Raw genomic sequence first — 12,438 nt, 5'->3', positions numbered from 1 at the left:
TTTTAATAAATGTAAGGAGAATGGGATTTTTAGGGGGAGACAATTCTGCATGGGTCTTTCCTATTTTTGCATGTCTTGCAAGCAGAGGTACTGACTTTTCAAGGGTGTTTATATAGTGAACAACCTTGGAAGTAGAGATAGTGTCTTTTTCTGGAGCAAAGAAGAGGTTTGGTTACTGCGCAGTATAAAAGATTAGGGTTCCCTAAGCTCAGGGTTCCTCTTATAATGCAAATGACTGCATATGCAGGTATTCCCTGGCACCCATCCCTATAGCACCCATGGGACAGTGGGCCAAGAGGAGATGACACAGGTATGTATGCTTATGCGGCTGTGCCTTGAGTAATGAGGTTCTTTATCTCCAACCCAGGAGTCTCATGTTTTTTTGGCAGCACCCATGAAAGTACAGCAGGCTAACTTGCAAGTAGGGTAAAATTTTAGACTCTTTACAGTTCTTGACAGTGTTGCCCCCATGAGATTCCTGGGGACTGGTCTGCTCTCTTTGTTCTACCTCCCACCAAACTGGCTCCACCAAACGAGGAGATGCCTGAAGGAAGAGACCCCATCCCCCCGCTTCAGACCTGGATGGAGGACCATATCATGTTCCCCGATCAGACTGGTATCTCCTTGACTCCAGCAACTGTATCCCATCAGACTGAGACTCTTCAGATCTGGGTTTGCATCCTCTGCTCCTCTCCATACCCCTGACTCTGCCAACACACCCCACTGTCAGGCCAGGAAAAGAAGGAGTCTCCCAAGTTTCTATGATTTTATTCCCTTCCCCAGCCCCAGCTCTCTCACACACATACAGAACATCCAGGAGCTACACCCAGCTCTTGCCCGAGTTCTGCTTCCTACAGGACTTCACACCATGTCCTCTGCTCCTTGGAGCTAAAGCAATGTGCTGGAAGTCGGTGGGGTGGGGAGCAAGGGTGAGGAAGGACAGGGATAGAACAGAAAGAGAAAATAGTGATGCAAATAAACATAATGCTTTAAGCGTTTTCTGTGGGCCAGGTGAAGTCTGGTACTGCACTGCCATCTCTGACTTACAGATAAAGAGACTGAGGGTCAGAAAGATAATATGCTAAAGCTCAGAGAGATAATATGCTAATAGCTTTTATGTTTATGTGGTAGAGCTGGGATTTGACCCCAGTCTATTGGGGGCCAAAGTTGCTCTCTATCCCCTTTAATACCTTCCCAAGAGAAAAGGTACTGTTTGGGGGTGCTTTTGGAAGCTCTAGAAAAGGCAACTATTCTGGGGTGGAACCCTATGGGCAGGTGGGGTTCTAGCCCCGCCCCCTCATAATCCAACAGAGGCCCTAGAGACCAGACCAAGTTCTGTGGGAACTCCCTCTCATCCCAGTGCCTGATGAAGGGAAGAGGGCAGCACAGCTTTGGGAAGAATGGATAAACACGGTGAGTGGGGCCGGAGGACAGGGTCTCTTGACTCCAGGGTGGACCAATCAACCCATCACCATGGCAACCCCAGAGTAGAAGCCCAACCTTTTCTCAGTTACCCATCCATGTACAAGCCCTCTTCTCTCTCTTTCCTGAATATTCTTGACATCCGCTCTCTCATCTTCACCTGCTGCTGTTCGGATCTTTGTCTTCTCTGGCCTGGACCACTGTAATGACTCCTAAGTAGGTCTCTCTCTGTCTCCTTCTGTCAGAGGGAACATCCTAAAGGATGGCTCTGAGCACATCCCTGTGTCAAAACGTTCAGTGGCTCCCCACTGCTGAAGGACAAAGTCCAAACTCCATAGTCTGGCCCCCCGAATCCCAACCCTCCTTTTCAATTCCTCATCCTCCCCAAATGTTCCCAGCACCCCTTTCTGGCTGTGCACTACGTCTGGCCTTTCACAACCAGAAGGCTCCTTCATGTGTTTTCCTAAATAAAAGTACAGTGGACCTTGGGAATTCCCTGGTGGTCCAGTGGTTAGGACTCTGGGCTTCCACTTCAGGGGGTACAGGTTCGATCCCTGGTCGGGGAACTAAGATCCCACATGCCGCGCGGCGTAGGCAAAAAAAAAAAAAAAAAGTACAGTGGATCTTGGTTCTCCACATTTAGCAATACCAAGAACTGGCAGAATCTTTGAAACAACTTTTCTTGAAAGGTTTCAAAAGTCTTGAAATTCAGAGGCCCCTCTGTTACCTACCATGTCACCTACCTGAGAGGGTCGGGAAGATGAAGGGGCATGATGTATGAAGAGGTTAGCCCGGTGACTACGTGCAATTGGTGCTCAATACATGTGGGCTGGAACACTAGCTTTATTATCATTCCGCTTTGTCTCCAACCTCTTTAAACATGATGGGCAGGGATCAATAGAAAAATTTCTAGACCTTTCCAGGGCAAACCCCAGGAATTGTGTCTTCCCTGCCCTCCTCCCCCTTTTTTTCATTACAAGTCTAGCTTCCCAGATCCAGCAGACAGCAGGGCACATGGTGGGGCTGGGTCAGTGCTGAGTGAGTGGTGGACACCTACCGGCAGAGGTACTTTCACATCAGTCCAGGAACTTCCCGCCTGCCAGGACTGCCGCTTGGGGTTGCGGAGTTTGTGTCCTGAACACCAGCAAGGGGGACAGTTGTGGCTGGAATCCAGCTGGCAGTTCGGGTCAAGCCTAGAAGGAGGAATAGACGCCTTTTCCTAATTGGCTCCCCCCTAGGGCAGCCTTTTCCTAATCGGTCTGCCCACGGGCTGGGAGGGCAAGAAAACTTCTATTTAGTCCGCTCAGACGGGGCACTTTTCCTGTGTTGCTCATCGGAGGCGTCCATTTCTAACAGTGCAGAGGCGCTGTGTGCCCACCTGCCTGCCCCACCCTGCCGCAGGTGTTGCTGGGCTTTCTTAAGGTAAGGCCCACTTTGAAGACAGAAATCCCGTTCCATCCAGAAAACAAAATATAAACCACCTATTAAAATTCCAATCAGTGCACTTAATGTTTATTGACAGCCTGCACAGAGATCAGTCCCCACCCCGGAGCCAATTAGAAGGTGGCGATGAACCGCCATCTCCGGGTTCGCAAGGCTCATTGCACCTGTTCGTTGACGGCTTCCCGCCGCCCCTGAGCCAGGCGCTTCAAACACACTCGATCTGATACCTGCCTTACAGTAACCCTTGAGATAGGCACTACTTTTTCCCATTTTACAGATAGGGAAACGGAGGTGACAGAAGCGACGTGACTTGCCCCGAGTCTTCAGCTAGGAAGTGCGGGGACCTAGAAAATCAGGCCCTCCTTTGCACGGGAAATCCTGCACACTCTGTAACCCTCTCTTGGAATCCTGCTGGCCCCGGGCATCTCGTGCGCACCGTCCTTCGAACAACTGCCTATTTTTTTGGGGGGGGCGGGCGGTCGGGCTGTGGGCAACAGTCAGGGTACCAGGGTACCCAGGCCCTTCACTGACCTCCTCCCCGCCCCCCCGCCCCCGCAGGCGTGAAGACCCCCTTGTGGAAGAAGGAGCTGGAGCAGCCCGGGACCAGGGAGGCGGAGGCGGAGGCGGAGGCCGCGGAGGAGGGGTCGGAGGAGGACGAGGAGGAGGAGGACGAGGAGAGGCCGCCGGAGGAGCGCGCGGCCGAGGGCGACGCGGAGGGCGGGGAGGCGGAGGGCGGCGAGGGCCGGGAGCGGGGCTCCGTGTCTTACTATCCGCTGCGCCAGGAGTCCAGCACCCAGCAGGTGGCGCTGCTGCGGCGCGCGGACAGCGGCTTCTGGGGCTGGTTCAGCCCCTTCGCACTGCTCGGCGGCCTGGCCGCTCCAGCCAACAGGTGAGGGCGCGCCGCTCGGCGGGGGCGGGATGCACGGGCGCCAGGGCCCCGGGCGGGAGCGGGCGGCGCGGTGCCCTGAGCGCCCCGGCCCCCGCCCGCAGGAAGCGGATCCCCCCGGAGGAGCCGTGCGTGCTGGAGACGCGGCGGCGGCGGCGGCTGCGCGGCGGGGGCTGCGCGCGCTGCGAGATCCTTTTCTGCAAGAAGTGCGGGAACCTGCACAGCTCGCCGAACTACGTGGCGCACTGCGTTCTGGAGCACCCGGATCTGCGGGAGGCGCGGGCTTCTGGAGGCGCAGGGGCTGCCGTGGGCCTTTGAGCGCCCCCCAATCCCCGGCCTCTGTGGCCCTCCATCCTCGCCTGACTCCAAACTCCCCGCCACCCTCTCCTCTCCCCAGACGCGGAGCGCTCTCCAGCACGTGCCTGAGAGCCGCCTTCCCGGAGCGCCCCCCTCCGAGCAGCCCAGCAGGCCCACCGCTGATGACCGGCCCCACCTGTCATCAATGCGGAGCCCAGCATCACCTGGAGCTCCATTCCTCCAACAGCGCCTCCCGAGGGCCCCCGCGCCCGGGTTAGCACGCAGTGCCCACCGCCCACCTGACTCGCGCCCCCTGGTACAGCCTCACAGTCATCTCGGGGGTATTTCATGTCCTTCGGGCCCGGTGAGCAGAGGCGTCGCCTAGAGAGAATAACCCCTCTGGGAAACTTGCCCCTTCCCTCAAATCATTCAATAAAGCCCCTAATCAAAGTGTCAGTGCCTTGAGGTGTGGCGTGGGATAAAGATCAACCCTCCTCCCCTTCCCCCGGGTTCAAGCCAGAGGGAAAAGGGCAGGCGGAGAGCCTCCTCCCTGCAACTCCCCCCGGAGGGGGCGGAACAAAGTACTTGCAGCCAAGGGCAGTCAAAGGCCATTCTCCCCACCGCGCAGAGAAGAAAATGAAGCTGCCGGGCCAGGAATGCCCACTGGCAGCTGAGGGCTGAAGCTGGCCGGACCTTCCTCCCCTCCCGCGGGAAGCCCGGCCTGGCTGAGGTCAGTTTGTATGCAGAGGAGGCACTGGCAGGTGTGGAGGGGGCAGGACTAGAGAAGCAGCCCCAGAAGCCGCTGAGACAGAAGACAGGGAGGCCGGGGAGCTGGGGCCTTCTCCAGGAATCCCAGCTATTCTCGGCCGGCCAGCAGGAGCTCCTGGAATGCTTCGTGTGTGGCCAGGAGAATGGGGCCATTGTGAGCACGAAGCTCTCCCGGCCTGCAGAGCCCCCAGCGACTGCAGCAGTGCAGACCTCCGGAGAGGCTCCTGTCCTCCCCCTGCCACGCAGGGTCCTTCATCTGGCCTGAGGGATGAGGTGGGCGAAGGATATTTTGATTTTTGAGGAGAGAGGCAGGGCGCCTCTCCCCATCACAGCCACACACACGCACAACTCACTGGTCCCGGCTTTGACCGGAAGAACATGGCTGCGGCCTCCCTGGCATCCATACCCACCTGCTCTCACTGGAAACGTGTCCAAGGAAGGCTGCTTCCCCCCTCCAGGCCCACCAGCTGGGAGCACCTCTTTATTCCAGCCTTCCCCCCAACCCCTGAAAGAAACGGGGCCCAGCAGGCCTGCATCGGTCTCCTTCTTGTTCTGGGTCCTGACACCCCTGAGGTTGGAGATTAAATAAGACACAATTCTCCAAGGACTGAGCCAGGAGGTCCTGAGGGGAAGGGACAGTCTTGCAAAGTGGTCCCAGCTTCTCCTTGAGTTTTGCATCCTTCCTGGTTGCCCAGTGCTGTGGCCTCATGGACAGGAACTGCACCTTTAGGGGAAGAAACAAAATCCCCAAGGCCTGGGGAGGAATGAGTCTTTGGGGAAAGGGCCGTGGGGTCTGGGATCCTTTTCGGCTTCTCGTTGAATTGATCCCACAAAGATCAATGTCTTGACAGCACAAGGACATTCTCCAGGGAACAAATGCAGATGAACTTTCCTGCCCGGACTTCTGCTGGGAGACTCAGAGGCTTCCAGACGGGGTCTGCTCTTGGGGCTGGGGATACACGTTGGCCATGAGAGCGCCAGCAATTCCCTAAGAGGTGGGGGCATCTTCAGAACAGGGTGCCCCCCGAGTTGGCGTGCCAGCAGCCCATCCAGGGCAGCTCTGTGGCCCAGCGGCCCGAGGACGTTGCTCGAAGTTTGGCCTGGTCAAGGCGCCAGTAGCGGTCGTCTCTGAAGAAGATGATGGAGCCATCGGGCCTGGGCAGGGCGCCGCTGACCTCCTCAGGGACACCGCCCCAGTCCTGCAGGCCTCGGGGGTAGTAGGGCTCCACCTGCAGCCCCCCTCGGGCCAGCACGTAGTAGCGGGCGCCCTTGAAGAGGATGAGGCGGCTCAGAGGAGGGAAGAAGAGGGCAGCATCCGGGTGGGGGGGCAGGCCCCCGGCCCGGCACAGCTGTGGGGAGCCCCACACTGGCTTGGGGCCCTGGAACCTCCAGCATCGACTCCCTGTGGGACATCGGCAGAGCCAGGGTGAGTTGGTGCGCTCGCCCTTTGGTCCTCTACCCCACCTCTGTCCCCCCATATTCCTACTCCCCTTCATGTTGGAGCCCAAGGTGGTCCGTATTCGTGATAATCAAAATAGATCAGTTGTAAACAGTAGAGGAGGGACTCTTGCGGCCTCCACTTCCAGCAGGTGTCCGCAGAGGGCAGCTTGCTCTGAAGGAACCTCCCCACCCCAGGCAGGAAGCACACCCCCTCCCAGGTGAATAATAGACTTCAGGGAAGTCCAGGGGCTTTCTCCACGGCCATTACTACCAACAGTTCTGTGAGGGCAGGGATTTTTGTTTTGATCACTACTGTATCCCAACACCTCCAGCCGAGTTTGTAGAAGGCACTCAATATTTGTTGAATCAATGAATGAACACAATTTTCTCATGTAATATACTGCACATTCCTCAGGCATTATGTTCTTTTAATCCTCCTTCCCCAACAAACCTGAGGGATTATTTTCCCCGTTCAACAAATTCAAGCTCCAAGAGTTAAGTGACAGGCCCAGACTCACACAGCCAGGATTCCAAGGAAGGTTTGTCCTTCTGCTGTATTGCAGAGCTCAGAGCCATCCTCTGCTTCCCTCTAGACTCTTCTCTGAAACTCTCCCACCCGCTCTCTCTCTCTGGGACAACCGTGACACCTGTGCCCCCCAATCCATCACTAAAGGAATCTCCTGGGAGAGTTCCTGGGTCCACAGGTTCAGAATGGAATTGAGACTCCTCCCCTCTTTTGACCTTGGGCAGACTCCTCCCCTCTCTAGGCCTCAATTTTCTCATCTGCCCCAGGGCTGGTACCTTTGAAGAAGTAGAAGTCTCCATCCTCCAATGACACCGCAGCAGCCTCAATATGGGGGGGCAGCCCTGCCCACCTTTTCTGTAGTAGGTGGGGCTCTGAGACGTTGCCATCAGCTGTCACCTCCCAGAACTGGTTCCCTTGAAATATGTACAGTCGATGTTGCCCATCTGCCCAGAGACAAGAGAAAGTTGAGGAGTGACCATCAGCCTCCTGCCTTCTTTCCAGGGAAGGTGCTTCCCTAGAACCCAGCTTCCCAAACTGACGAGAGAGGATGCAGCAGAGAGGATACAGCATGCACAGCTGGGGCAGAGGGAAAAGTGCAGGAGAAAGAAGCGTTTTGCTTGGCATGGGCTTGCTACCCTGCAGAATGCTTGTGACTTGGGAGTTCTGGATTTTATAATTCATCCCCCAACCTTGTACTCCAGCTCCGGAGACCCCTGGAGATGTGGAGGAGGAGGGAAGAAGGAAGCAAGGAACCGGCGGGACCATCTTACCTACAGTGATTGCATCGAAGGAAGAGTGGCAATATTTAGGACCTCGGGTTTCGGGGCGCCTTCCTTGGAGTCTGTGGGGGTCCCAGGCCTCAAAGTCCGTGAACAGCTTTCCCGGGAGCTGGATGGCCACTGAGTCGCCCTGGGGCTTCCCTTCACAGCGAAGGAGGGAAGCGGGAGAGAATGCACACTGGTTGGGGGTGTGTTGAGGGCTCGAGACCTCCCCCTTGGTTCATTTCATTATCTGACATGAGGGGCAGGGAAGGAGGGCAGGGGTGGGGAGTTAAGAGTTGTCCTTGGTTGTTGGTGTTAACCATAGCACCAAACTCAGAAGTCCTCTTTCCTGCTGAACAGTCTGGAAAAGGGTAAAATCGGAGTGGGGGAACCAAACAAGGGTTTGGAACTAAAAAGGGCAGAGGGTCCTTTTCCTTGAGTCCTGGACAATGCAGATGGCATGAGGGCAGAGTTCAGGAGCCTGGGCTGTGATAATTACAGCAGTTATAATAGCGACATCACTATACTTCACTTATGAGAATGAGGCAGAGTCCAACAAGCTTAGAATTCAGCACCAGCTCCTGAATCCTGGTCTGCACCTTCCTAGCTGGGTGACCTTGGACAAGTTATCTAACGTCTCTGAGCCCCATTCTCCTCATTTGTGGATAAAAAGATACCTCATGGGTGTGTTAAGTGTCTGGCCCATGGTAGACACTCGTGAAATAGCAGCTATTATTATTACCTTTGTGTAGGTTTCTTAGGCTACAGAGCATGTTCATATCCACCAGAACAACAGCCCTGGGCGGTAAGCAGGGCCTCAATTATTATATCTCCCCCCCTTTTTTTTCCCCAGAAGATAAAACCGAGGGCTCTAAAAGGGGAAGTGCTTTGCCCAAGAGCAACTGCTAACCCGGATGGAATGGTGACTTGATCCTGGGGATCCTGGCCCTGCCCACCACACCAGGTACTCAGGGTCACAGCCCCGGGCTGGGGTCCAGATAAATCTCCGGGAAGCACCAGTCAGTTCATTCTGGGGGAGAAGACCCTGTCTGAGTCCACGGCCAGGCAGAGGCTCAGGCTTGGGGGAAAAGTGGGCAGCAGCTCACGGAGAGGGAAATGCTGGGGGAGAGCCACTGGAGCTGGGAGCAGGAACGAGGGCTCCGGGGTCTGGGTGGGACCGAGGACCGGGTCTGGGTGATGGGGCGGGGATACGAGAGGAATTGCGCGGCCCTGGTTGGGCAGGAATCAGCAACTGGAACGCAGAGGAGGGCTGTGCCCAGGAATTGGTTGCGATGATAGAGGCCAGGCATGCGGGTGGAGCACAGCAGGAGATGAGGTTTCTCAAGATTTGAGGGGAGCCCGAAGCTTCAGCATCGGGAAGGACCAGTGATGGGGAGGCCAGCTTCCTGCGCTTAGGATGGGGGATCCTATCTGAAGAGCCGGTGTCCGAGCCCTGGGGATCCCGGGCCGCAGGGGACAGGGGAGAGCGCAGTGGCGAGCGCGCCGGGGGCTCACCATACAGGCTCTGCACGGCCAGCACGTCGTCCCAGCTGAGCAGCGCGTCGCGGCCCAGCCTCTTGTAGTAGGGCGCCATGAGCGCGCGCGGCGCGGCCGAGTGGGTCAGGCCGAGCGTGTGGCCGATCTCATGCGCCAGCACCACGAACAGGTTGCGCCCGCGGCGGCGGCTCAGGGACCAGCGCTCGTCGCGGTCGAAGTGCGCTTCGCCGCGGCGGGGGAGGAAGGCGTGCGCCAGGGCGCCGCCTGCAGGCGGCGAGGAGGTCAGGTGGAGCCGCCGCCCGCGACACCCCCCAACTTCCCACCGCCCGGCGCAAATGCCATTGGCGTGTGTATGGCTGCGTTTTTGATGAGTAATTTCCCTCCTAATTAAGTCTGGCAGAAGCTGACGTGTGGAGCAATGAACAGATGACTAGACTATGGGGCCTGGAAGCCTAAGAGGGAGCGTGGTGTACAAAGAGCACGGGGCCAAACTGCCTGGCTTCCAATCCCGGTTTTATCCGCTTACTAGCTGTGTGACCTTGGGCAGCTAGCTTAACCTCTCTGTGTCTTAGCTTTTAGATTTTAGATCTGAAAAATGGGCATGTTGATAAGGGAGTTGCTCCTTACGGGGTTGTTCTGAGTATTAAAAAGGGATGTGTGTACTTGTGTATGTTACATGTAATACTTAGTGTCTACCGCAGGTAATAACCGTTACTTACTTTCGAAGAGATCTAGGAGTAGGGACAGTGGTTACCCCCGAAGGGGGCTTAATGAGACTTCTGGGGTGTTGGTAATGTTGTTTCTTGATCTGGGTGCTGAGTGTGTTTATGGGTAGGTATAGCTTATTTATTAATAAGTACATATAGGGGGGACTTCCCTGGTGGCACAGTGGTTAAGGATCCGCCTGCCAATTCAGGGGACACGGGTTCGAGCCCTGGTCCAGGAAGATCCCACATGCCGCGGAGCAGCTAAGCCCGTGCGCCACAACTACTGAGCCTGAGCTCTAGAGCCAGCGAGCCACAGCTGCTGAGCCCGTGTGCCACAACTACTGAAGACTGCGTGCCTAGAACCCGTGCTCAGCAACAAGAGAAGCCATTGCAATAAGAAGCCCGCGCACGGCAATGAAGAGTAGCCCCCGCTCGCCGCAACTAGAGAAAGCCTGTGTGTAGCAACGAAGACCCAACGCAGCCAAAAATAAATAAATTTATAAAAAAAAAAAAAAGGAGAGAGAGAGAGAGAGAGAGAAGCGTATGTAGGGGACTTCCCTGGCGGTCCTGTGGTTAGGACTCTGCACTTCTACTGCAGGGGGCATGGGTTGGATTCCTGGTCAGGAAACTAAGATCCCGCATGCCACGCGGTGGGGCAAAAAAAAAAAAGTATATATATTCTTGCGTTCTTTCACTCTTGCCTTCCCTCTGCCAGGGCCCTGTGTGGGTCTCTACTTCCCTGCTTCCCTGCTTGTAATAGGAATGAGCAGAGGGAGATGGGCTGGATCAGTGATTCTCAAGCTTGTAGTGGGTCCCAGATGCAGTTTTGCAGTTTCTAGGGTCCTACCCCCTCACAATTCACTTTCCGCAGGAGTCGGCAAACAGCACTGCAATGATGCTGGCCTAGAAGCCCACTGAAGGTCCTTCTGGCGTTGCTTTCTTGGAGCCCAGGCCAGAGGGGACTGACAAAAGTTGGGAGGCTGCCTTTAAAGAGAGCTTCCTGGGGCACGGAGAGCCGGCCATTTGTAGGAGGAATACATGCTTCTAATTTTGAATATGCCCCAAGCTGTTTCGAGCCATGTAAGCCCTTTCTGTTTAACCCTCACAATAATCCTGGGAGACAGATGGGCGGGTTTCGAAGGGAAAAGACATAAACTCAGACAAAACACCTCTCTCAAATCAGAGAGCTGACTCCCAGCTCAGTGCTGTCTTAGTGACCAGACTCCACCTGGGGACCTGGGTATGGCTATCAACGTCTCATGGAGATATCGTGGGTGAAGTGAGTTACATGCAAGCACATGTGTGTGCTACATGTGGATTCTCGAAGAGCCTAGGTCTCTCCCAGTCCTACCCTGGGTCTCAGCAGCAGGGCTTGGAAGTGGGCTTTGCTCTGAGTGGGCTTGATGGAAAGCAGGAGAGTGCAGGGGAGGTGGGGCCCAAGTACCCAGGCGACACAAGGGCTTAAGTCCCCACCGTGAAGGGGTCTGATCAGGTCTCCTCGCCTCATTAGTGGGGAGGAGATGCACAGATGGCCTGCATTCAGGTTGTGAAGGCTAGTGCTGGGCAGAAGGGGAGGAGAGCGGTTTACATTGCAGCCGTAAGCTTTTAGGTCAGGGGCAAACAGGAGAACAGTCTGGGCTGTGGGTGTGTGAAGCAGGTGGCAGGGAGGGGGTAGAATGCCTCTTGCCCTGTGGCAGTGACTGTGCAGTGGGTGGTGGGAGGGCGGGAGTGGGGTTGTGGTGGCCTCTGGATGTTTTTAGAGCCTTGGTCTGGAGAACATCCACTCCTGGAGAACAAGAGAGGCACAGGCCTGACTAGAGGCAGGGGATGGATGACAAGACCCCAGAAGGTTCTCCCCAAAGAGATAATACTCTTTAGAGTTTGCAAAGCACTTTCCATGGAGAACCTCATGTAACCGTCCCTTCAGCCATGAGGCACCTAATAGGGCAGGGACCACTGTTCCCATTCTACAGATGGGAAGACTGAAGGTTCTTCAGAGGGGGCTGCAGCTTGGCCAAGGCCAAAGGGGGAGTGAAGTTTCCACTGCCCTTCCCAGACTGCCTCTCCTAGTTGGGTTTCCCTCCTGCCATGTGGGAGAGAGGCTCTGTGTCAGCACCTGGGCCATCGAAGGCGTTGCTCAGCCCGTCGTTGTGGTCCCCTTGGAAGAAGGTGAGGCGGATGTCAGCGGGGCCTGTGGCCGGGGCCTCCCAGAACTCCAGCGCCGAGACGTTGCTCCACAGCTGGAAGGCGGCGCGCACGGCCCCCCGAACTGCCGGCTCAGGCAGGTGCTGGGGCCAGTTCACCAGGCGGTAGGAGAGATGCCGCTTGTACCATTTGTTGCCTGCCACCCAGAGAGGCCGCATCAGTCACACCTGCTGCAGAGCCTGGGGCTGCTCCCTGCGGACCCTTTTGATGGGGAGATAGGTCCTCCTCCAGGAAGTCCCTGATGTGATGGAGGAAACACAGCCCAAATGGGAAGCTCCCTGTTTGGCTGTGGAGACACTGCTCTCAGACTGACAAGACTGCGCTTGTCCTGCACGGTCCCTAGTCCAGTGGCTCGACCTGGGGAGGTCCCAGTATGACGGGGGTGAGCAGCCTTTACCCGGGAAGAGTCCCCAACCTGAAGGAGTCCCGGGCCTGGGGCCATCTTCCCTACAATCTGGGCTGAGCTTGACAACCGTGCTGCGTCTC

At 56.3% G+C, this 12,438-nt stretch overlaps 2 protein-coding genes across 4 annotated transcripts in view; one reads left to right on the top strand and one right to left on the bottom strand.

The window, feature by feature from the left end:
* Window positions 1-4,104, top strand: part of C20H17orf50 (chromosome 20 C17orf50 homolog) — a 14,646-nt gene extending 10,542 nt beyond the window's left edge. The window contains exons 3-4 of the mRNA XM_036836681.1: window positions 3,424-3,754; window positions 3,856-4,104. Of these exons, the coding sequence (XP_036692576.1) occupies window positions 3,424-3,754; window positions 3,856-4,069 (545 nt within the window). The 3' untranslated portion in view covers window positions 4,070-4,104. The remainder of the gene's footprint in view (window positions 1-3,423; window positions 3,755-3,855) is intronic.
* The window catches only part of MMP28 (matrix metallopeptidase 28), a 22,487-nt gene continuing 14,136 nt past the window's right edge, over window positions 4,088-12,438 (bottom strand). Inside the window, exons 4-8 of one of the 3 annotated variants that reach the window (XM_036836678.1) lie at window positions 11,864-12,088; window positions 9,059-9,304; window positions 7,553-7,702; window positions 7,058-7,225; window positions 4,094-6,218 (exon numbers count right to left, since the gene is read on the bottom strand). In XM_036836678.1, coding sequence (XP_036692573.1) covers window positions 5,824-6,218; window positions 7,058-7,225; window positions 7,553-7,702; window positions 9,059-9,304; window positions 11,864-12,088 — 1,184 coding nt within the window. In that variant the 3' untranslated portion in view covers window positions 4,094-5,823. Of the gene's footprint in view, window positions 6,219-7,057; window positions 7,226-7,552; window positions 7,703-9,058; window positions 9,305-11,863; window positions 12,089-12,438 lie in introns of all 3 variants that reach the window. The other 2 variants (XM_036836680.1, XM_036836679.1) reach the window with 2 other exon arrangements.

This window comes from Balaenoptera musculus, chromosome 20 (assembly GCF_009873245.2).
Source record: "Balaenoptera musculus isolate JJ_BM4_2016_0621 chromosome 20, mBalMus1.pri.v3, whole genome shotgun sequence".
Taxonomy (NCBI): domain Eukaryota; kingdom Metazoa; phylum Chordata; class Mammalia; order Artiodactyla; family Balaenopteridae; genus Balaenoptera; species Balaenoptera musculus.
Note: the sequence above shows the minus strand (reverse complement) of the source record. Positions and strands in the feature narration are given on the sequence as shown.